This window comes from Colobus angolensis, unplaced genomic scaffold, assembly GCF_000951035.1.
Source record: "Colobus angolensis palliatus isolate OR3802 unplaced genomic scaffold, Cang.pa_1.0 Scaffold20, whole genome shotgun sequence".
NCBI classification, from domain to species: Eukaryota; Metazoa; Chordata; class Mammalia; order Primates; family Cercopithecidae; genus Colobus; species Colobus angolensis.
The window spans coordinates 2096087-2121463 of record NW_012115155.1 but is presented as its reverse complement, the minus strand read 5'-3'; the positions used below and the strand labels follow the sequence as shown (position 1 = coordinate 2121463).

General features: G+C 34.6%; 1 protein-coding gene across 2 annotated transcripts in view; it reads right to left on the bottom strand.

Annotated features, from left to right (window-relative positions):
• The window catches only part of PTPN4 (protein tyrosine phosphatase, non-receptor type 4 (megakaryocyte)), a 230060-nt gene that overhangs the window by 42791 nt on the left and 161892 nt on the right, over positions 1 to 25377 (bottom strand). For both annotated transcript variants that reach the window (XM_011941633.1, XM_011941634.1), the window contains 4 exons: positions 18156 to 18219; positions 13180 to 13352; positions 7220 to 7288; positions 1326 to 1451 (listed from right to left, as the gene is read on the bottom strand). In XM_011941633.1, coding sequence (XP_011797023.1) covers positions 1326 to 1451; positions 7220 to 7288; positions 13180 to 13352; positions 18156 to 18219 — 432 coding nt within the window. The remainder of the gene's footprint in view (positions 1 to 1325; positions 1452 to 7219; positions 7289 to 13179; positions 13353 to 18155; positions 18220 to 25377) is intronic.

Genomic DNA, 25377 nt, shown 5'->3' with positions numbered 1-25377 from the left:
TTATGAGAAAAAATGATAAAAGCAACCTGAAATTGGCAAGATAGAAATTACTAAGTCCATTTTTTTCTAGGAGTAACTTTAACATGTAAGTATTAAAGCTCTGTGAACCAAACAGTTTATGTATAAACTGTTCTGATATGGTAGAAGTTTATTCTTCGGCTGATAATAGGCTTCAATGCTGTAGCTGTTAGATTTTTTTTTTTTTTTTGAGATAGGGTCTTACTCTGTGGCCGAGGATGAAGTGCAGTGGCGTGATCTCAGCTCACCGCAACCTCTGCCTCCCGGGTTCAAACAATCCCTGCCCCACCCACCTGACAGGTACACGTCACCATGCTCAGCTAATTTTCCTATGTTTTTGTAAAGATGGGGTTTCACCATGTTGACCAGGCTGGTCTCGCACTCCTGACCTTAAGGAATCCACAAGCCTCAGCCTCCCAAAGTGCTGGGATTACAGGAATGAGCCACCGCACCCAGCCACATTTAGAATTTTGTGCAAATTTATTAAACATTAATGTGCGTAAAACACTTATAAAAAAAGACATCTTCAAATATTATATTGCATACCAACATTCAAGTATGTTATAAGTGAACTTTATGAGTTAATAAAGTATGTTAATATGTTGGCACACATTTGTTTACCATTATCTTAATTACATACAACATTTGTAATATTATCAAATTAAGATAATCAACATCTTTGGCTAGTACATTTGGCTAATTTATGATCTTACAATCATTTACACCAAAACATACAACTTTTGTGAGCAATGTCAGACTGAAGTACATATACGGTGAGTGATGAATCACACAGTGCTTTTTAGCTCAGGGAGAGCTAAACTTGTAGGGACTGGTGCTGGAAACCCCTTTTCCTAGGCCATAGAACGTGCTGAAGCCATGGTTGAGGTGGGGGTTTCAGAGAATCACAATCACTTGCAAAGCATTTTCAAACAACATATGCTCCCCTAGAAATTCTGCTGGGAATCCACATGAAAAGTGAGTATGTCAACAACAACCATATGAGATTTTAAGTCTAACAGATCTTCATTTATCAGGAACTCTTAACTGCGAAAGTTAACTGTTGAGGAAAGTTGAGAGTGGGGGTCCTTATTCAATGTGCTACTCTCATCCCGCAAGTCTATACCTTGTTACTTTTGCAATGAGCAGCAGGCGAAGAGAAAATAATGCTCTGGAGCAACAAAAATCACGTTTCACCGAAAGAACTCAATTTTTGCGTATCTTTATCTTCAGGCATAAAAATATATACAGCCAATAATTAGAAATTAGCAAAATTCACACCTGATGTTGGTCACAGAATTCACACTTACTGATTAGGAGTTCCTGGTGGAGATCGTGATGGAAGGCTTTGTGTTTCTAACCTGTCATCAGATATTGAATTTCTGCTTACTACTTCCCAGTCCATTAATTTCCGTGCCAAGGGCTTACTTGGAGATCTGCAGAAATAAATTAAATAATATGTTAAAAGTTTTATTTTCATATCCCAAACTACGAATCACATCCTACAATTTGTTTTCACAGATTATGTTCTAGATGAGCAACATAAAGAGTTTACTTGTAAAAAATTAATGCATTTAGAGGCTATTTACCAAATAACTTCCTAAGAATGTACATTGGTTTTACATGAAGAATAAAGGAAGGATAGGCTAGGAAGAATAAGAGAATAAGAAGGATGAGAAAAATAGAAGAAACAAGAAAAGGAAGGAGAAAGGTAAAAAGGTAAGGGTTTGTTACCACATGTTTTCTCATATGTTACTGATAAGACAGATACTACCTACTTCTATCCCAGAATATCTGGAACACTAGCTTATCTTGGGATGTATTAAATAATTCCTAGCACATTATCTCCTGAATGCTTCTATATCTAAATCCCAATCCTCTGCCTCAATGAAGACAGAACAAAAATAATTATGCATATCACATTTTATCTATTTCAACAATTTTTTACACCTAGTAGGTTAGTGAATTTTTCCCTTTTTTCCAAAAACATTTTGGAGGGTTAACAATTCTGTCTATTGGTGGGGAGTAAAAGGATATGCTTTGTTACCCATCTATATATTATCAGGTATCCTAATGATAAAGATGAAAACTAAGTGATGTTTTGAAAAAAGATCTTGGCTGGGCGGGGTGGCTCAGGACTGTAATCCCAGCACTTTGGGAGACCCAGGTGGGAGGATCACTGGAACTTAGGAGTTTGAGACCAGCTTGGGCAACATAAGGAGACTCTGTCTCTATAAAAAATAAATTAGCTGGGTATGATGGCAGGTGCTACTTGGGAGGCTGAAGTCAGAGGATCACTTGAGCCCAGGAATTTGAGACTGCAGTGAGCTGTGACAGCACCACTGCATTACAGCCTGGGTGATAGGAGTAAAACCCTGTCTCAAAAAAAAAGAAAGAAAGAAAGAAAGAAAAGAAAGAAAAGAGAGAAAGAGAGAAAAAAGAAATATTTTGACATTGATTCATTCAGATCAAAAGATACTGATCTATGCAGAGATCATAAACCCTTAGAATTTTAGGAATGTCAACAAATATTTTTATATGCAAATTCAGATAATGGACAAAATTAGCTGAAAATATATGCTATCTCTTTAAATGCCTGGCTTTATGAAGTGCAGAGTTAATGTGGAGGCTAATAATTTAAGCTACATATATGAAGTATATAATAAATCATCTTGTAAACAGTTTTATATTTCAGTAATTAACTGAAGCATACAAAAATTATATATATTTTCCATTATAGCACAATTTACAAAAAATGAAACATCCTGCTGTCTTCCTACAAAAATCAGATCATAAACATTTAGGGGGAAATACTTATTTGAGTAAAATAAGTAAAAATGAAGACTATTTTTGGTTATAGTTAATAGGAATCATGGGCTTTTGTTGTGTGAATTTGGATTTATATTTTCAGATTTTCCTATAATGATAAAGAATTGCAGGTAGTATTGGACTTGCTTTTTAGCTCATTGGGATATTTTCATCTCATCATGTACTATGTATACACTTCTGTATGGCTAAAAAAATAAAACAACTACCAAGGAAGGCACAAAGCAAACACAATATTAACTCATCTGATTACATTAAAACTTAATAACATTAGAATTCTGATACATAATGATCTCACGAAGTTTGAAGTTTCACTATCTACTAGAATTTCCTTTCCAATATGTTAAACATGTAAAAAGAAAGGTTGGACTAAAACGCACAATAACACTGACCAAAGAGAACTGAATAAATCGTTATTATGTGTACAGTAGGAAGCATTAAAATAATAAGGACTCTGAATTCTAGATGTGGCTTATTAGGCAAACCTCTTATGTTTCTGTATCTAAACGTATAAATTTATTAGCACAATATGACCCATAGGTCTCTCCCTACCTCCTGAATTTTATGATTTATGAATATCCAAATTTTCAGGGCAATGTTTTAGCCTATTAATTTTACTAAACCACGAAAAATTTAAGTTACTCATGAATCTAAACTACACAAGTGTCCTATCATTTCAGCAATTCATAGCTAAAACTTTTTTAGTTTGGCCTAATGACATTTCCTTAATCAAAAAACTTGTAGGCATTTTCTAAGACAAGGAATATTATTAGTTTTAAAAAAGATACATTGACTCAGATTTCATTTTCTGTAACTGAATTCAAAGTAATTTAGCTACGAACGTTTCCCATTATCACAGGTTTAAATTATAGGATTTTTTGATTTGAAGACAATGCATGACACCATTTAGTTCGACCCCCTCACATTGCAGTGCAAATTTTCTTATCAGTCACAACAGAATGAAAATAAAGTATATTATCTCATGCATTTGATTTTTAAAATAAAGATTAATATTTATGGCTCTATCAATGCTAATTTATAAGGTAATAAACGATTATTTCCTCAAATATTAAACTACGAAATGTAAGCTGTATGAAAGTTCACTAACTGTAATCAGTAGATCAACTACTTTCATTTTCTAAAAGCTGGAAAAAGTCATTTGAAGAAAAAAAATTCCAGCACACTCACCTAGTCTGAAGCATCAGAACACTTTATTGCTGTTAATGGACTAAACCTGGCTGGACACTTTGAACTTAAAACCAAACTTCATATATTTTATTTTATTAACAGTTTTAACCTCAGGGAACCGCCCACTCAAGCTTGCTGTCTATGTTTCCTGTTGAGTGTGGAAATTTCAGAGAAAAAAATACCACACAGCATCAGTGTGTTTGCGATGTGGTAAGCTTCTTTTCTGTGCAGGGCACCTTATTTTTCTATTGTATGAGAACATTGTTTTTCTCTTTTCTTAGATATATGACAACTGCAAAATGTGAAAGCAATTTGAAGAGGTGATAATCAGTATACGTGCTGCTGAGGCGAACACGAAGAGGCGATAATCAGAAAAAAGAAAAAACATTTAATGATTGCTAAAAAATTATTATATGAAAAGTTTAAGGAGGAGCCTTTTCTATCTATTCATATTGCCAACTAAAACCCAAAGGAAAAAAAAGAACTCTAGAATTATCTGGTTCTTTAATAAAATAACTTAATGATTACTAAAACCAGTAGAGAATTTTGGTAGATATATATCTGTTTATTACAATTAGATCCTAACATATTAGAAAAACAATCCCACAAAACCTTCATCTTTCAGACGAAGAGAGATCCTTAAACAGCCCAGTACTATTACAACCTCACTGTAGCTGATACCTTATTATTTCAGAGGAACCACACAATTCCAGAAAAACAAAAGGAATAGGAGAGTTGTTTGAGGCTTATAATATTGAAATTTTACTTCTACTATTCACTGAATAATGGCTATTTGTTTTATAAAATAACCTATTAAACAACTATACATTTTAATAATGAATACACAAAATGAACAACTAAGATGCAGGTATAACTCTGCTTATTTCTAAAATCTGATATGATCAAAATATTAAAACATTAACACTTACAAAAAAACCATTTATATGTGATATTAACTTAATATATAAATATACCTATGATCTGGTATTCATATTAGGATATACTACATACAACTAGTGATCAAATCACATGTTCTATACTTTTTATAAAAGTCAAGCAAGAAAGAAGACGCTTGTTAAGAGAGGAATAAAAATCTTTTAAGTACATTGTTATGGTGTTACAACACTAGGAATCAGAAAAATATTTTAAGAAATGTTATTGGTTTTAAAAAAAAATACACTGACTCAGATTTCATTTTCCATAAGTGAATTCAAAGTAATTTAGGTGTGAAGGTTTTCCATTATCACAGGTTTAAATTATAGGATTTTTTGATTTGAAGACAACTCATGACACCATTTGGTCCAACCCCCTCACATTGCAGTGCAAATTTTCCTATCAGTCACAACAGAATGAAAATAAAGCATATTATCTCAAGCATTTGATTTTTAAAATAAAGATTAAGTTACCATTTATGGCTCTTTTATTAATGTTAATTCACAATGTAATCAACTATTATTTCCTCATATACTAGACTACTAAATGTAAGCTGTATGTCACATATTACTGTGACATCCTTACAAAGTCTTAGCAACAACTACTCTGGAGGCAGGGACGTGGCTCAGTAAAGGTAGGAATCCTAAAAGTTAAGTTTATAGTTTACAATTAAAGAATTTAACTGTTAAAAGATTTATTGCTATTATAAATGACTAGATTTTTGAATGGCAAAGAAAATGTGCATGATATGTTAAATGATAAAAACAAACAACAAATAGTATAAAACAATTTCAAAACAAACATACACACATATACAAATGTCTCTATGAGTATATGCATAGAAAAATCCTGAATAATGAGTGTAAAATTTTTTTTAAAAAGTTGTCTTCGGATGCTAAATTTTCTTTATGTTCTTTGATACTGTTGGAGTATTTAAACATAATGAGCTATCACTTACATTACTAGGGGAAAAAAGCAATTTCCACTTTTGGAAGGAGGAAGAAAAAACCAAGAACACAAAACTCCCTTTACTCTGGAAACACAAAGAAGGTCTGCCGGATAAAGACTTAAGAACAAAATTTAAACAGAGTGAAATCAAAAGCAAACTTTCTAGTTCTCTTTATTAAAACTCAAGCCTCTAATAGCAGTAGATGCCAACCACATAACTAATTAGAAGACTTAGCCTCTCCAAGTAATTTTCACTGAAAACAGACTCGTCTCTAACACACCCGTATCCAGTTGGTCATCAGATTCTGCTAGTTCTGCCTACAAAACATTCCTTAAATTTGTTCCCTATTTTCCATTCCATTACCAACGTTTTTGTTCAGGCCTTTATTATTTTCACTTGGATTACTGCAATTACCTTATAATTAGTTTCTGGGTAATGAGGCTTTCCTTTCTAATCCATTCTCTATCATTGCTCATAATACTATTTTCCAAAACATAGATTTTATCATGTCATTGCACTTGTTAAAAAGCAAATCAGCTAGGTCAGGAGTGGTGGCTCATGTCTGTAATCCCAGCACTTTGGGAGGCTAAGGTAGGGGGACCACCTGAGGTCAGGAGTTCAAGACCAGCCTGGCTGACATGGTGAAATCCCATCTCTACTAAAAATACAAAACTATTAGCCAGGTGTGGTGGCATGCGTAATCCCAGCTACTAGGGAGGCTGAGGCAGGAGAATCGCTTGAACCCAGAAGGCGGAGGTTGCAGGGAGCTGAGATTGGGCCATTGCACTCCAGCCTGGGTGACAGAGTAAGACTCCGTCTCAAAACAAAAACAAAAACCAAAACCAAAAAAAAAAAAAAAGAAGGGCAAATTGACTATGATAGACCCTAAAGAAATAAAGACAATAAATGGTAAACAAAAATAAAACAACTTATCTCTTAACAATATAATTTAAATAAATAGGGAAATGGCTTGATAACATGAAATAAGTCACTGTATTTCTCAAAAATGTTTAAAAAAGGAAAGCAACCTTGAACAAAATATTATATTAATAACATAATATCTGATCAGCCTATTCAGAGCTGCAATGCCTGGCACACTATTAATGTTCATATAAAAAATGAATCAATAAACTAGACAAGCTAGTTTATCATTCCCTCAACATTATTTACTGTTAAAGAATAGTGATAATTCTGTAATCAAAAATTTGAAATATTTAGAAAAACTTAAGAAAAAATATTTAGAAAAACTTTAGTAAACTCAATCCATCTTTTTTAAAAAATTCAGACAATGAAACAAATTTGGCTTACCTTGCAAATACCCTGTCTTTATTTGCCTTTTCTTTGCCATACTGAACTGACTGGACTTCAGTTCTCCCACTGAAATATATAAATATGCACAACAATAAAGTCTTAAAGAGAACTATAAGATAAAATGACAACACATAACATGATTATAGTATAATTTCCTAAGAGACAAGACATTTCTAGCAGAGAAAAGGAAGCAGAGAATAAAAAGACGGACAACATTCCAATTCTGCCTGGATGAATGAAGCTTAGTTACATTTCTCCCATTCATGAAGAAAGATGTGTTCAACTCCCTCCATGTCCAGACACAGAACAGCTCCAGATTTTTGTTTAGAGGAAGGAACTGAGGCAGAAAAATGGTGGGGGTTCGGCACTAGGAGATTTGTTTTCAAGCTGATTTGTCTAGAGGGAAATTGTTGATAGAGAGAAACTGATCTTCTTTTGAGGTATACACCAATGTGTTCAGATGAAATTTGTTAATAAAAGTTCTCAGAGCATTTACTTGAGACATTCTCATTACTTAACTGTGAATGAACATAAATTTGCGGTATATCAAATGTAACCATATACAAATATAGATAACTAATGCATATAAAAACAGCCAAATGCCAGTTTCCATAGTTAAGCAAGCAATTTTAAGACAATTTTCCATGGATAAAGATCAGTAAATATGAATTGAATGACACTTTTATGAGATTTTAATGGAAAAATGAGAAGTAAACTTCAAGTTGAATTTTCCTAAGAAAGTATTTCCTCTAAGAGGGAAGTAGTACATTAAAGTTCATCACTGTTTTGTATTTCCACATTAGAATAATGATGTTAATCCTCTGGATACTTTGGAACAGAGATAAGGATATGTACATAAAGAGACTGGTGGAGAAAGTAATAGATCTGACAGTCCCAGTACCATCTGTCAGTCAAAAGAGCATTTCAACATTTTAAGTATGAGAACAGTTCCAGTATTCTCCACCACTGCTTATTATGAAGGGAAAAAAAGTTTATTTAGTGCATACTCATTAGGGACAGGACTGTGTCCAGCTACCATTTTTTATGCTCCCATTCCTAGTTCATTTACAAGACGTCTAATCATTTTGATGATTAAAAAGTGCTTTGGATATGTTTTAAAGTTCTTAAGAACGACAAACGCAAAGCTTAACTTTTTAAAACTATAAATATATACGATTATGTATATACAATTTAATGTGTGAGCTGTCATAGGCCCAATCCTGTCCTGTGCCCTATGTTTTGAAAGGGCTATGATAAACAAATTCCATTTTCTAGATTATTTTGCCTTAGGTTCTGCTTTTAGAAGGTACTGGTGGAAGATGAGAAAGTGGAGAAAGGCAGAGCAGGAAACTGGTAGCTGCTGGCAGCTGCTTTAATGGTTATGGGGATAGGGCATAGTGAGAAAAAGCATCCTGTAGATGGTCCCACCCTTGATTAAAGCAGTACTTCTCTGCAAGATACAGAGTGACTTTGCTTCACTGGAAAATTAATGTATCAGTCAGAGTTCAGTCAGGGAAACAGAGCTCTAACAGTGTAGTAGCAGGTGTAGGTTTGTGGACTCCAGCCCACGGGTGACCCATGCATCTGAATTTTAGGCATTACCCCTTCTTCCTGTTTGTTTCTCCATAACCATGTTTCCTCCCTTTTGCTTTCCCGGCATTTCCAACAACCATGTAACTAATTTCTTCAATTAAATTGCTTTCGTTTGAAATACCAAAAGGGCTTTCTGTTTCCCTGACTGAACTCTGATGATACATTAATTTTCCAGTGAAGAAGATTCAAATGGGACACTTACTCAAAAGGCTGGAGTAAGAAGTTAAATTTCATAACAAACATTTTTTTAAAAAATTAACGAGAGAAAGTCTTATATTTCATATTGTCCATAATACAGACACTAGGGGTTCAGTATTATCATTACCACAGAAATGAAAAACTGTTCCAGTTTCAGAACACTAAACTTTCACAGTAAGATACTTATCTTTTGAGCAATGAGAAAGTTCTTTCTCTCCCCCTGTCTCTGTCTCTCTCTCTCTCTCTATATATATAGGCTTATTATAAGTTATTCAAGCAACATAGAAAAATATAAAAAGAACAAAAAAAGTGTTTTTAGCCACAGTCCTATCCATAAAGAAATCATCACCATTATAAGCAGGTAAAAATCATTCTGAAATTCATGTATATAAACATTAAAAAGGCTAGACATACAGACACAATAATTTTATTACAATGTAATTATGGTATATATGCCACTTTCCATGAAAAAAATTAAACTGGTTTCCAGTGAAATAAAAGATAAAAAAGACTGCCATTCATTAAAAAAAAAAAAAAAAAAAAGATTAAGAAAACCTTAAGAAGCACTGTGTTAACGTCTAAAATTGTTTCAAACTTTAAGGGTTCAAACACTTCCTCCCACTAGTCCCTTGCTTCTTTTTTTTTTTTTAAGTTACATTATTTATTCTACTTTGGCAAAGTTTATACTATTTTAATTTTATTCTGCAGTTATAATTCTCATGGTTGTCAAGAATTGTTTCTATATAGAGAGGATTTAATCTTCACTCTCAGGGCTTTTTATCAGGATTCTTCTTCGGTTATTCTGATTTATCTCCTGGTTTGCTGAATTTTACTACTCAATAAATGTTTTCAGGAAGGTCTTGGAGATGTTATATTCTCTGAGTTTTTACATATTGGATAATTTCTATATGTTGATTTTGGACTTGAATGGCAATGTGATCATGTTCAATATTTTTTGGTCATGTTTTTGTCTTTAGGACTTGGTTGACAAAGGATGGCCCACAAGTAATATAAGCCTGAAGACATAAGTTTTATTTGGCATACATACTGTTTGTTGTTGTTAAGAGACAGGGTCTTGCCCTGTCACCCAGGCTGAAGTGCAGTGGCCTGATCATAGTTCTGTAACTTTGAACTCCTGGCCTCAACTGATCCTCCTCCCTGAGCCTCCTGAGTAGTTAGGACTACAGGTGCATGCCAAAAAGCCCAGCTAATTTTTAAACTTTCGGTAGAGACAGGGGTCGGCCTATGTTGCCCAGGCTGGACTTGAACTCCTGGTCTCAAACAATCCTCCCACCTTGGTCTCCCAAAGCACCGAGATTACATGCCCTCATGCCTGGCCTACATTATTTAAAAATATTTAATTAAAACTGATAAACCTCTAGCAGACTAATCAAGGAAAAAAGAAGACACAAGTTACCAATACCAAGAATGAGAGAAGCAACATTATTATATATTCTAGAGATTAAAAAGAAATGGGGAATATTACAAACTCTGTGCCAATAAATTCAACAATCTAGATGAAATGGATAAATTTGCTGACAGACACAAACTACCAAATCTTGCTCAGGAAGAAAGACAAAACCTTAATTGCCTTATCTATTAAAGAATTTGAAAGTTCAAAACCTTCCTATTTATAAATAAGACTCCTGCCCCAGATGAACTAATTTGCAAATTCTATCAAACATTTAAAAATGAAATAATATTATTATTATGCAGCCTCTTCCAGAAAATGGTATTTTCTCAACACGTTCAATGAAGCCAATTTGACCCTGACATGATAAAATCTGAAAATGATATTGTAAGAAAGAAAACTACAGAGATCTATCCCTCATAAACACATATGCGAAAATCCTAAACAAAATTTAGCAAAGTGAATCAATCAATATATATAAAGGATATCATTGCCAAGTGGGGTTTATCCTAGGAATGTAGGGCTGGCTTAACACTTGAAATGCAATCAAAGTAATTCATCATACTAACATCAGATTTTAAACTTTGAATATGACTTCTTATGTGTCAATTATACTTCAATAAAGCTGTTAAAATAATTGTTCAACTTTCTAAAATGTACATATCCCATTTAATAGTCCTTAATCTCAGTTTTGTTGAAAAACATGTAAAATTTGTCAATACTAGGCCATCTTCCCCAAGGGCAGTAACAGCCTTCTGAATGGCAGGTGTTGCTCCCCTCCCGGCTGATCTTTTTTTTTTAAATCAGACTGTCCTTGAACTTGCTTTTATTAATATTTATGGTACAAATTTCCTTCTGTTTCAGTAATGATTTCCTCCCAAACAGGTTTTTCCAACTGTTTTTGTATTTGAAGTCACCATATGTAAACTTTGTTTGCTTTGTTACGGTTTGGGTAACTTTCTTGACTTTTTTTCTCATCTTGTCTGAGACTTGCTTGCATTATAGTTGAAGACTGATATTAGTCCTACTCATTTCTTTGTATCTAAATTAAATGGTGTGTGTTTATGTCACATTCGCAAGGACAAAGGGGAGAAAAGAGAATTTGAACAGAGGGTAAGAGTAGTCCTTGTATAACTACCCTGGTAATCAATCAGAAATTAAATTCACTGAAATAGTATCTTTAGGGTTTGTACTGTTCTCATTTCACATAAAGCCGTGGAGATTTCTTCTGTCCTTGCTGAGATTTATTAACAGTAGGTAAGCCTCTTTGCTTTTTCCTTGACTTTCATTATAGATCTGACACTCTCTCCTTCCATCTATTTACTTTTAAATTTGCAAGTACTGTTACCTTACTTTGCTCAAAATTGCTTTCAGGAAGGCAAAAAAAGGAGTTAAACATGACAGCAAACCGCTTAGGAAATTACTGTGCCTTTTGTTTGGTTAAAAATATTCTAATTCTGTTTGTTACTACTGAACTTTTGAGCCACTTTTACTAATTTTTCTGGGGTTGGAGTCATGCATTTTAAGTGACATATCCTGTACTAAGCTTCATACTGTTATTTTTACTGACATTACAAATTAGGCAATTATACATGTTTAGGTTTACAATTTAAATCTTTTCTGGGAACATCTAAACATTTTTCTCATGAACATATAACATGAATTAATCTTAACACATAATGGTCAAGGTTTTTTTATTTTATTTTTATTTTTGAGATGGAGTCTCACTCTGTCACCCAGCCTGGAGTGCAATGGTAAGATGTCGGCTCACTGAAACCTCTGCCTCCTGGGTTCAAGCAATTCTCGTGCCTTAGCCTCCGGAGTAGCTGGGATTACAAGCGCCCGCCACCATGCCTGGCTAATTTTTTTTTTTTTTTTGGTAGAGACGGGGTTTCACCATGTTGGCCAGGCTGGTCTTGAACTCCTGACCTCTGGTGATCCGCCTGTCTCGGCCTCCCAAAGTGCTAGGATTACAGGTGTGAGCCACTGCGACTGGACAAGGGTTTTATTTATCGAAGATGAAAAATCTTATTTTGTGAAGCATAAACCAACAAGAATGAATAATACTTGTTTTACTAAAAGATAATGAGTAACTTTCTACGTGATTCTTACCAGGTTCCACTTAAAAACTAGCTTTCTTGGGCCTTGTAATAATTCCATAGGTAAAACTAATCAGAGCTTCTTCAGATTTAGTTATTCCCCAAAGATCTGTTGCCTTCAGGAAAAAATAAAAGCTATCAAGAATAAAACAATTTTAGGAAATGGAACCTGGGGTTACTGTTCAATGACTAAATCTGATTTTGCCTCGTGACTATTTTAAACTCTTTACAATAAAGGGTTTGACAACCCAAAAATATGCTAAATTCTAAATTAAAAAACCAATAATTATACAGTTTTAAGCAGAAGATATCTTGGGTGTCTTAGAACAAAGAAAAGTTTTTAAGTAAATATCTAATAAAGACACAATAGAAATTATGTCATCTGTCTTGATTGTAAATAAGTAAATGTAGTTAATTTACTCCAGAACATAATGACCAGGAAATATAGAAAACAGAACTGGCTTCTCAAGCCTGCAGTATATCACAAGAACCGATAGAACTTTTTAATGATACTGATACAGAGGTTGCAATCCATGGGAATTTTGACTCAGTTAAGTATGTGTAACAAAGGCTGTATGGTTCCATAAACTATATCTTTATTTTCAAGAAAGGAAAAAACCCCAACAATAAAGCCTTAACACAGAAGCAATACTTACCAGTACCGGAATTTTGAACCTAATGTAAAATAATGTGCAAAAAAATTCTTTTGAGGTGGAAGTGGTCTGTCCAAACGGAAGAATGTGTGATGTTCTACACATGCTTTCCACAAATTTTTACATGCTCTGTAATTCACCATATTAAATCCCAATAATGTTTCTCTAGATTCATGCTGTAATAAATGACAAAATGCAGAGAATACCAAAAAAAGGTCAGGATCTAATGCTCCATTTAATTTACTTTTGACAGACAAATTATTCTAGCCTTCTAAACACAAACTTGTTAATGATATAGATAGAATCTACAGGATCTTTTATCTAGGTTTTTTTGCTTATCCAATAAAAAGGCAATGAAGTATACGGAAAAGCCTGCAAAATCTGGACCTAATTCAGTCTTTTTTTTTTTTTTTTTTTTTGAGACAGAGTCTTACTCTGTCACCCAGGCTAGAGTGCAGTGGTGCAATCTTGGCTCACTGCAACCTCCGCCTCATGGGTTCAAGTGACTCTTGAGCCTCAGGGTCTCGAGTAGCAGGAATTAAAGGCATGCACCACCACACCCAGCTAACTTTTTCTATGTTTAGTAGAGATGGGGTTTCACCATGGTGGCCAGGCTGGTCTTGAACTCCTGACCTCAAGTGATCTACCTGCCTTGGCCTCACAAAGTGCTGGAATTACATCATGGGCTCCCGTGCTGGCCTTGTTCATTCATATTACAACTCTTAGGAACTTGTACCTTAGATCATAGTTAGAAATGAGCTCAAACTTTCAATATGTATCTGTTTTCAACATTAGCTATGACTCTGTTTCAAAATATAATTCTAGGCCATAAATTAAAAGTTAAAATATAACATCACAACTTTTAACAATATTCTAATTTATCTGTCGAGATTGTAAATAAGAACATTCAGCAGCTCTGAACACTATTACATAATTCAAATTTTAAAATTAGCACTAAAATAATTTTCCATTTTCTTCAACACTGGTACAGATTTCTAAATAAATAATTTCATTAAAGTAAATCATATATAGCAACATTCATATCCCATAATTGCACAGCTCTGATTTTCACACAATAAATACAACCATTTAATTTTTACCCAGTTCCAGAAATGGATCGTTACTACCACCGCAGAAGTATCCTTTATCTCCCCTTTCTACCAGATTACCTTCCCAAAGTTAATCACTCTTCTGCCTTTATCACCATAGAATAGTCATGCTTGTTTTTGAACTTTATTGTACATACATGGAATCACACATATGTGTCTTTAGGTCTGGCTTTTGTTCAGCATTATGTTTCTGATATAAATTCAAAGTTTGTGAAGCAGCAATTCACTCATTTCCACAATACTCTATTATAATGAATTTAATAGTTAACTTATCCACTTTACTGTTCATAGACATTTGATATTTCTAGTTTGGGGATATAAGAAGAATGCAGCCATGCATATTCCTGTATGTTCTCTGGTGTACACATATGCACATTTTTGTTGCTGGGTCATATGATGTACGCATATGCTCAGCTTTGGTAGATAATGCCCAACAGTTTTCCAAAATGGGTAGATCAATATACACTCCCTCCCACCAGTAGCATATGTGCCATATATTCACGAATTACTGGTTTATCAATCTCTTTCCCCTTACTGTTCTGTTGTGTATGTAGAGGTAGCATATTTTGGTTATACTTTGAACCTCCTTTATAATTACTGAGGTTCAATGTTAATGGCCACGTGGATATCCTCAATTGTGAAGTGTCTATTTAATTCACTGGCATGTATTTCTATCAAGATGCATATAAAACCAAGGATTCTGTGTGTATTACATAATGTTCTATACTGTTTCACTCTCTTAGTGATATCTTTTGATGAAGAGTTATTAATTTTAACACAGTCCAAATCATCAGTCTTTTAAGAGTATGAAGGCTTCCTTCTATGTCCGGTTAAAGAAATTCTTGCCCATCAAAAGTTCATTAAGATATTTCCCATGACTAATACACAATAGCCCATGTATAAAGTATTAAACTATCATATTAGAAGGAAATACGCTTAAAACATCACTTCTTGATTACCAGAAAATTAAGTCTTAGTTATGGTTAATAGCTGTTTTGTTTGTACTAACATATATAGTTTATATGTTTTACCATATGCCATAAACATTATGCAAAGTAATAGAAAATGTCTCAGCTACTATGATGCACTAATGCTTCTCACTATCAGCATCTAAGATGCATACATATTCACGCATTTTGACACTTGGTATACTTTTCAAAAAGTCTGTAAGTAATTTCCATATTCTATCATTATATTTGAAATGTAACAAAAATTTTTCCAGCCCAATTTCTAAACAACACACAAAAAAAGTTGTACTGAGAGATAAGTATATTGTATGAAGTTTGGGTATTTAAAAACAAAGAGATGTTTTAGAAAGACGACATTAACAAGGTCATCTTCTGCAGAGTAAGCCTGTATACTGTCTATTTTTCTTTTTTTTTTTTTTGAGATGGAGTCTTGCTCTGTTGTCCAGGCTGGAGTGCAGTGGCGCGATACAGGCTCACTGCAACCTTCACCTCCTGGTTCAAGAGATTCTTGTGCCTTAGCCTCCCAAGCAATGGCAAATACAGGTGTGTGCCACCACATCCAGCTATTTTTTTGTATTTTAGTAGAGATGGGGTTTCGCCATATCAGCCAGGCTGGTCTTGAACTCCTGGCCTCAAGCAATCCACCCACCTTAGCCTCCCACAGTGCTGGGATTACAAGCGTGAGCCACCGTGTCTGGCCTGTGTACCATCTTTACTTTCTTTTCTCCTATCAGACAGGTTGTAATGTGCCTGTGCTGTAACAAAGTCTGAGGAAGGCATATCTTACCCAATAGCATGAAAATCTAATCATCATGCTTATGAACTACAAAAGGATCCCTGTATACTGTCTTTAATCAATTGTCAGTTAGATACTGTTGCTGTTATCACTTATTGGTAAACACACTTTTAACAGGTACACTACTTCAGAAAATGAGAGTGAGGATTCAGTGATATGAAAATGACCGGTCTTTTACCAGGCACATAGGAAGTTCTCAATAAAGCCTGGATATTATAACTATTATTAATAACAATAGTATTATGATGGGATATTATTAGAAGTTAAATTAGAAAAGTTGACTTCTACAGTGCCATCTATGATTACTTAAAGTAAAATATTTGCCCTCTGGTTTCCAGATAACAGTATTATATTTTAATCAGCTAAATTTTAAAACATGTAAAAGAATTTCCATTAGCAGCATGAGTCATAATATCCCCAACCTGGAAATGGCAAAGCTGTCCATTAACAGCAGAATGAATTAATAATTTATGGCATAGTCATTCAGAGGAATACCATACGTAAGTGAAACAAACTAATGTTATATGCAACAATATGCATGAATCTCACAAAAAATGTTAAGGGAAAGAAGGCAGACAGTAAAGACAACAACTGTATAATTTCATTTTTTAAAGTTCAAATATAAGCAAATTAATCCATGGTCATACAAATGAGAGTAATGTTTACCTTCCAGGAAGCTTAATGACTGGAAGTGGGCATCAGCTCCAGCAGCAACATTTCAAGCATCTCGGGTGCTGGTAAAGTTCTACATATTAGAAGGAGGTACATATCTACATATCTTGGAGGTGCTGATATGGATATGTTCACTTCATCAAGTTGTGTACTTAAAATATGCACATTTTTGGTATTATATTTTATTTCAATAAAAATTCTCTTGAAAAAATCCCTCTATATTTTATGAACATCAATGATAAACCACAGTTTTTAATCACTTAGTACATCAACACAACAGAGCTGATTCAAAGACTTTATTTTTCAAGAGGCAGTAGTGTCCTGCTCTGCTGCCCATGCTGCAATACAGTGGCACAACCATAGCTCATTGCAGCCTTGAACTCCTGGGCTCAACCTATCCTCCCACCTCAGCCTTCCAAGTAGCTGAGATAACAGGTAGAAGGCACCACTGTAGCCAAAAGCTTTTTTTTTTTTTTTTGGAGATGGGGCTTCCTATGTTATCCAGACTGGAGTACAGTGGTGTGATGATAGCTCATTGCAGCCTTGAATTCCTGGGCTCCAGAGATCCTCCCACCTCAGCCTCCTGAGTAGCTGGGACTAGAGGCACACATCATCACACCTGGCTAATTTTTGTTTTCCATTTTCTTTTTTTTTGTAGAGATAGTGTCTCACTATGTTGCCAAGACTGGTCTGGAACTTCTGGTCTCAAGTGATCCTCCCACCTCAGCCTCTCAAAGTGCTGGGATTACAGGATTGAGCCACTGTGGACAGCCCCAAAGACATTTTTAAGGTTTTAAATACATTTTACACACATACATATACAATCATCTTGAAATCTGCATAATTTGCCAAGATTTCTCAGATTTCTAAGAAATAATGTAAATCAAAGGATAAGGTTAGTTTGATTTAATGAAACAGATAAAATCATTTACAAGATGAAATTATTTCCAACACTGTACTTTCCATGACAACTCAATTTGTTATTTTTAATATATAAAGCCATTCCACTCCAACAAAGGGAGGCAATGTGTTATAAGTTCATGAACTTGTAACACTCAGCTCCCCTAAAATGAAATGAACTTATATACGAAAGGAAGTATTATAGATTTGGTAGGGGAAAAGGGATATATGAAATGCTCATTTGCTGCCCTCCATACAGGGACCCCAAGGTTTTCAATGAACGTCATGTGTGAGAAATCAGTTTCTAAGCTCGAGAAACAGCAAGAGGAATATCTAGAAGAACTTTAAATGAGAACCACATACACACTGGAAAAACAAGTACATTTTGTTATAACAAGTGAATTCATTACCTCAGTAGGCAGTTATCCATAGTATTAATTGCACTTTCACTTGTACTAATAGGAAAGTTCTGTCATGAATGGGTATTTCTTAAAAGGCTTCATTTACATCAATAATTATTAAATCAGTACTCACCAATTCTTTTCTAAGTTGAATAAAAAACTGTTTGCACTTAAAAGAAATTTTTACAATCTTCAACCTGGACAAAACAGAATAAATTATTCAAAGTATTGCATAATGATAAAAATATTAACAAATTACAAAAAATATTTTACATGTATATTTAGTAATACCTAAACATTTTATCATATATACATACACACAGTACATAAAGAATTGAAAGTTTTTGGTGCTTCGTGGAAAAAATAATTAGTATGTGTGTTCAACTGAGGAAAATTTTGTATCTACAGAAACACTTAAAAACAGATGTCACAAATTAAAATTTCAAAAAATATCACTAATTTAGTTGTTTACTCTCTGCAAAGTTATAAGCAAGCCTTGGAAAAATGTAAGATTTAATTATTTTACGCAACAACCCTAAAAACACTTTTAATTTTAAAAAGCATTAAATTTAAAAAATTTACCTTTCTACACCACCTTTCTTCTGAAATGCAACCCACATAATGCCGTAAGAGTTCCCAAAGCCTTATTAGTATAATCAGTACAAGTCAAGTCATTTTACCTCATTCAAACCATATAATAAGTAACAAAGTAAACACAGTCTTTTTAAACTTTAAGACATAAAGGTAATAAGACTAAAGAGATTTGATCTTACTGAGCAAAATGTCCTTCAGGATCCTGTCTCAATCTTCTAAGTAAATATTTTCATGATAATTCTAAGTCTGAATCTTCATGGCTTATGGCCCTATCTATCCAAGAAGCTCTCAGCATTCTCAAAGAATAAACTTCTCACACTTCAATCACTTGAAGAGGCAAATGCATGAGTCAACTTCAAGCATGCGTGTCCAGAGTAGGGAAGAAGAGATTGGTTTAGGCTTCTGATTTGAAAATTTTGTATTTTACTTTTGGATACTGAGCTTTCACTTGACAGGGATATAACAACATGGGAAAAATATTCTGTCATAGAGAGAGGGCATTATTTCCAGAAGCAAAAAAAAAAAAGAGTAAATATTTACTGTATTTATGGAAAAAAAAGCCAGGTGCCTCAATTCAAGAAATCTTATGAAGACATACTGATATTTCAGAAGTTAGACAACAAAAAACACTGTTCATTTCTAAATGATCAAGAGAAAGGAAACCTAGGTCGTTTCAAATCACCTTAATTTCAAAAATTCCCAGGAAGGTATCAATCAATGAATAAAAATCTTTTCACTAAATGCTCTCTGTAGTACAATGTATATTTTATATAACTTTTATTTTCTTATAGATGTATTTTGTGTGACTTGTATTTTCTACAAAGTTTTTTTCAGAAATTTACCAATGTACAAATTAAAAATCTTTCAAACAGTATCTATTTTATATAGCAGTAATATAGCTATAACCGTTTTCTTTTGGCTACTATATGCCTGGTTTATCTTTTTCAATGTTTCTGTCATTTTGTATAACATTTTAGGTATGTCTCTTGTAAACAGTATAAAGATTGATTTTTTTTTTAACTGGAACAATCCCTTCCAGTAGTTAATAAATCATGAGACATACTACGCATTTTTCACATGACATCAGAGTTTTTACACTGACTTTACATTTCAGTTTAAGGTTTGCCTTTGTCATCTTAAAATGTATCCTATTACAGACACAGTTTCGCTATGTTGCCCAGCCTGGCCTCAAACTCCTAGGTTCAAGTGATCCTCCTGCCTCAGCCTCCTGAGTAGCTGGGACTACAGGTATATGCCACTGCATCTGGCTCAGACTGATTTTTAAAAATTCAGTTTGAATAATCCAAAATATATGAAACAATAACACATACTTGAAAAGACACTCATTATCATTAGCCAGCAGGGGAATGCAAATAAAAACTACAATGAGATACTACTTTATACCCACTAGAATGGTTATAATAAAAAACACAGATAACAAGTGCTGGTGAGAATTTGGAGAAATTAAACCCACATGCAATGCTGGTAAAAACGTAAAATGATGCAGCCATGTTTGAAAATAGTTTAGCAAACCCAAGTATTCCACTCCTAGATACATACACTCAAGAAAAATGAAAACATATGCCCACACAAAAACTTGTACAAATGTTCAGAGCAACATAATTCTTACTAGCACCAAAGCGGAAAAAACTGGTGATATAAATGTGGTATAACAATAAAATGGAAAATTATTCCGCAATAAAGGGGAAAGCAAAATGGATACATACTACAATGTGGATGAACCTCAAAAATGAATGAAAAAAATCAATCACAAAAGACCACATAGCACATGATCTCATTCAATATTAATATAATATATAGAATAGGCATATCTATAGAGATATATGATAGTGATTAGTGATTGTCTAAAACTTCTGGCAAATAAAAAGCAGAGAAAGGAACAGGGAATGACTCCTAATAATTACAAGGTTATCTTTTAGGGGTAATATAAATGATTCAAAATTAGATTATGGTGATGCTGTCCCTGAAACTATACCACAAACCACTAAATTGTATACTTTAATAGGCAAATTTATGGTATGTAGATTGTATCAATAAAGTTATTTAAAAATTCAGTTTGATGTTTTCAATATGAATATCCAGCACATTTACAGTTTTGATAATAACTAACACACTTGGATTTATCTCTACTGTAATATTTTTTTGCTACTTGTCCAAAGTTTTGTTTCTACTGGAATGCCAATTCCAGTAGATCATATAACTATTTTATATCATATAACTATTTTATACTGTTTTACTGATTAACTTTCACATGGTTTTGGAAGGCAGCTAGGTTCACCATTATACCACCAATGCATCTTTTCATTTTCCCTTTTCATTTTATTATGTGTAACTGACATGCAAAATGAACATATTTAAAGTATATACTTTGGTAAGTGTGACATATGTATGTACTTATCAAACCATCATCACAGTCAAGATAGTGAACATATCTATCATTTCCAAAAGATTCCTTCTGCCACACTGTAATCCTCCTCTAGAACTCCAACACAGCAACCCATCCCGCCTATGTAACCACTGACCAACTTTTTGTCCCTACAGATTGAATTTTCTAGAATTTATATAAATCGAAGCATAGAGTATGTACTTTTCATCTGTCTTCTGTCACTCTGCTTAATTATTTAGAGATTCATCTGCATTGTGTTTTTCACTAAATATTTTCTCCACTTTGCCGAGGAGTATTCCATTCTATGGATATATCACAACATGGACGGAAATAGCCATCACTTCATGACGAATATTTAAGTTGTTTCTAGTTTTTGGCTATTACAAATAAAGTCACTTTGAACACGTGTGCAAGTCTTTGTACGAACAGTTGCTTTAACTTCGGTTGGTCAAATACTAGGTAGGAGTGAAACAGCTAGGTCATATGGTAGATATATTTCTAACTTTTTAAGAAACTATAGAACAGTTTTCTAGACTGGTTAGACCATTGTATATATTATAATAATACATTCATTCTAGTCTCCTTAATGCTTACTACTTGCATGGTACACCTTTTTATCTCTTTATTTTCAGCCAATCGCTATATGCATATTCTTATCTACAAGAAAAGCCATTATACTTTTTTCTTCCCCATTTGTTTGCCTTTTATTCTTTTTTCCTTTTTCTTTTCTAAAACACTGGTAAGGACCTGGTGTACAAAGCTGAAGAGAAGTAGTGACACGAAGCATATATTTTCCTGATCTTACATAAAAAGCATTAAGACTGTCACCATTTTGTACAATATTAGCAGATTTTTTGTAGATGCCCTTAATCAAAATGGAAAGTGCCTCTTATTTATAGTTAGCTATGTCTTTATTTTTTTATCATAGTCAATTTTGTCAAATTCTTTTTCTGCATCTATTGAAATGCTCAAATGTTTTTTCTATGTTATTATAATAATATGGTTAATTATACTGATCGACTTTCAGATGTTAAAGCAATCTTACATTCTTTTTTTTTTTTTTTTTGAGACGGAGTCTTGCTGTCGCCCAGGCTGGAGTGCAGTGGCCGGATCTCAGCTCACTGCAAGCTCCGTCCCCCGGGTTCACGCCATTCTCCTGCCTCAGCCTCCCAAGTAGCTTGGACTACAGGCGCTCGCCACCTCGCCCGGCTAGTTTTTTTGTATTTTTTAGTAGAGACGGGGTTTCACCGTGTTAGCCAGGATGGTCTCGATCTCCTGACCTCGTGATCCGCCCGTCTCAGCCTCCCAAAGTGCTGGGATTACAGGCTTGAGCCACCGCGCCCGGCCCAATCTTACATTCTTAAAATAACCCCCATTTGAACATGATGAATTGTCATTTTTATATATTACTCAATAGAATTTGCTAAACTTTTATTAGGTATTTTTGCATCTATGTTCATGAGTAACTGCAGTTTTCTTTCCTTGTAAGGTCTTAGCCTGGTTTTAACATCAAGGTAATAATCACATAAAACATGTTCCTTCTTTATTGTCTAAAAGAGCTTATGTAGAATTGGCCTTCTACTTCAAATGTTCGACAGAATCCACAACAAGGGGCCTGGAGTTCAAATGTTCAAAAGGTTTCTAATTACAATTTCAACCTCTTTAATTGATACAGATCGATTCAAGTGTCTTTTCTTCTCAGATCATTTTTTAGTTTGTCTTTCAAGGAATTTGCAAATTTAATCTACAGTGTGAAATGGATTAATGATATTTGTATTAGTCCATTCTCACACTGCTAATAAAGACATGCCTGAGACTGGGTAATCTATTGGGGAAAGAGGTTTCATTGACTCACAGTTCAGCATGGCTGGGGAGGCCTCAGGAAATTTACACTCACAGCACAAGGCAAAGGGCAAGCAAGGTACTTCATTCACAAGGCAGCAGGAAGGAGACGTGCAAGCAGGGGAAACGCCAGATGCTTATAAATCCATCAGATCTCATGAGACTCACTCATTATCAGGAGAACACAGAGGGGAAACGGCCCCAGGATTCCATCACCTCCACCTGGTCCCACCCCTGACACATGGGGATTATGGGAAATTACCCCCAGGATTCCATCACCTCCACCTGGTCCCACCCCTGACACATGGGGATTACGGGAAACGGCCCCAGGATTCCATCACCTCCCTGGTCCCACCCCTGACACATGGGGATTATGGGAAATTACCCCCAGGATTCCATCACCTCCACCTGGTCCCACCCCAACACATGGGATTATGGGGATTACAATTCAAGGTGAGATTATAGTGGCAGTGGGGTGGGGAGGCAGGACACAGAGCCAAGCCATATCAATATTCAAATATTCAAATCTGCTCACAATATTATTTTATTATGTTTTTAATGTATGTAGGGTCTGTAATGATATCCCCTTTCATTCTGGATATTGGTACAGCCAAACTTTAGATATACTTAGGGCTTAGTTCCAGACTACCACAATAAAGCGAATACTGCGATAAAGTGAGTCACACATTTTTTTAGTTTCTCAGGGGATATAGAAGTTATGTTTACACTATACTGTAGTCTATTAAGAGTTCAATATACTATAGTGAAAACAATTGGTATAATAAAAAATCAGAGTAATTCGTAAAAAATTCTAATCATCATCTGAGCCCTCAGGAGTTGTAATCTTTTTGTTAGTGGAGGGTCTTGCCAGACCACATTGCCAAATGCTATTTGATAGCATTTACCTATAACAGAACTTTCAAAACAGTCAATCCTCTTGACCCAGCTGCTGCTTTATCATGAAATAGTCTATATCCTTTGTCATTTAAACAATGCTCACAGCATCTTCACCAATAGTATATTCCATCTCAAAAAATCACTTTCTTTGCTCTTCCATAAGAAGCAAATCCTCATCTATTCAAGTTTTATCATGAGATTGCAGCAATTCATCCCCTACCTCATCTTCGGACTCCACTTCTAATAATAGTTCTCTAGCTATTTCCACCCCACCTGTAGTTACTCCCTCCACTGAAGTCTTAAGCCCCTCAAAGTCATCTATGAGGGTTGGAATCAATTTCTTCCAAATTCCGGTTAACGTTGCTACTTTGACCTTCTACTATGAATCGTGACTGTTCTCAATGGCATCTAGAATGGTAAATCCTTTCCAAAAGGTTTTCAACCTACTTTTCCCAGATCCATCAGAGAAATCATCCTCAATGGCCACTACAGTCTTACAAAATATGTTTCTTAAAAAAGACTTGAAAGTCAAAACTACTCCTTGATCCATCAGCTACAGAATTCATATTGTGGCAGCAAACATGAACCTCCTTGCCATCTCTAACAGAGCTCGTGGGTGGCAAGATGCATTGATTGTCAATGGGCAGTAATATTCAGAAAGGAATCTTTTTCTAAGCAGTAGAACTTAACAATGGGCTTAAAATATTCAGTAAGCTATGCTGTAAACAGATGTGTGGTCATCCAGGCTTTGACGTTCCATTTCTAGAACACAAGTAGGGTAGATTTAGGACCTAGCATTTACAGAATGGTAAATGAGTACTGGCTTCAACTTTATTCTGTAACAAGAGACTCAGTCAGTCCTTTGAAACATTGAAGCCAGGTATTAACTTCATCTATGATAGTTTTAGATGGCATCTTCTTCCAATAGAAGGCTGTTTCATCTACACTGAAAACCTGTTGCTTAGTGTAGCCATTCGTCACTTAGCTAGATAGCTATTATGTATAACTTGCTGCTTCACTTCGAACTTTTATGTATGAAGACGGCTTCTTTTCTTAAGCTTCATGAACCAACCTGCACTAGCTTCAAATTGTTCTTCTGCAGCTTTCTCACCTCTCTTCTCAGTCTTCACATAATTAAAGAGAATTAGAGCCTTGCTCCGGATTAAGCTTAAGGGAATGTTGTGGCTGGTTTCATGTATCCACACCACTAAAATATTCTTCATATCAACAATAAGGATGTTTCACTTTTGTATCATTTGGATGTTCAATGGAGTAGTACTTTCACTTCCTTCAAGAACTTTTCCTTTGCATTCACAATTTGGCTAATTGGTGCAAGAGGCCTAGTTGTTGGTCTGTCTTGGTTTTTGACATGCCTTCCTCACTAAACTTAATCGTTTCTAATTTTTGATTGAAAGTGACAAAAGTGCAACTCCTCCTTGCACTTGATCACTTACAGACCACTGAAGGGTTATTAATTGGTCTAATTTCTATATTGTTGTGTCTCAGTGAACAGGCAGTTCCAAGGAGAGGAAGAGAGATAGGAACGGCCAGTCAGTGGGGCAGAAAGAACCAATATTAATACAATATCTATCACTTAAGTTTGCTGTCTTATGTA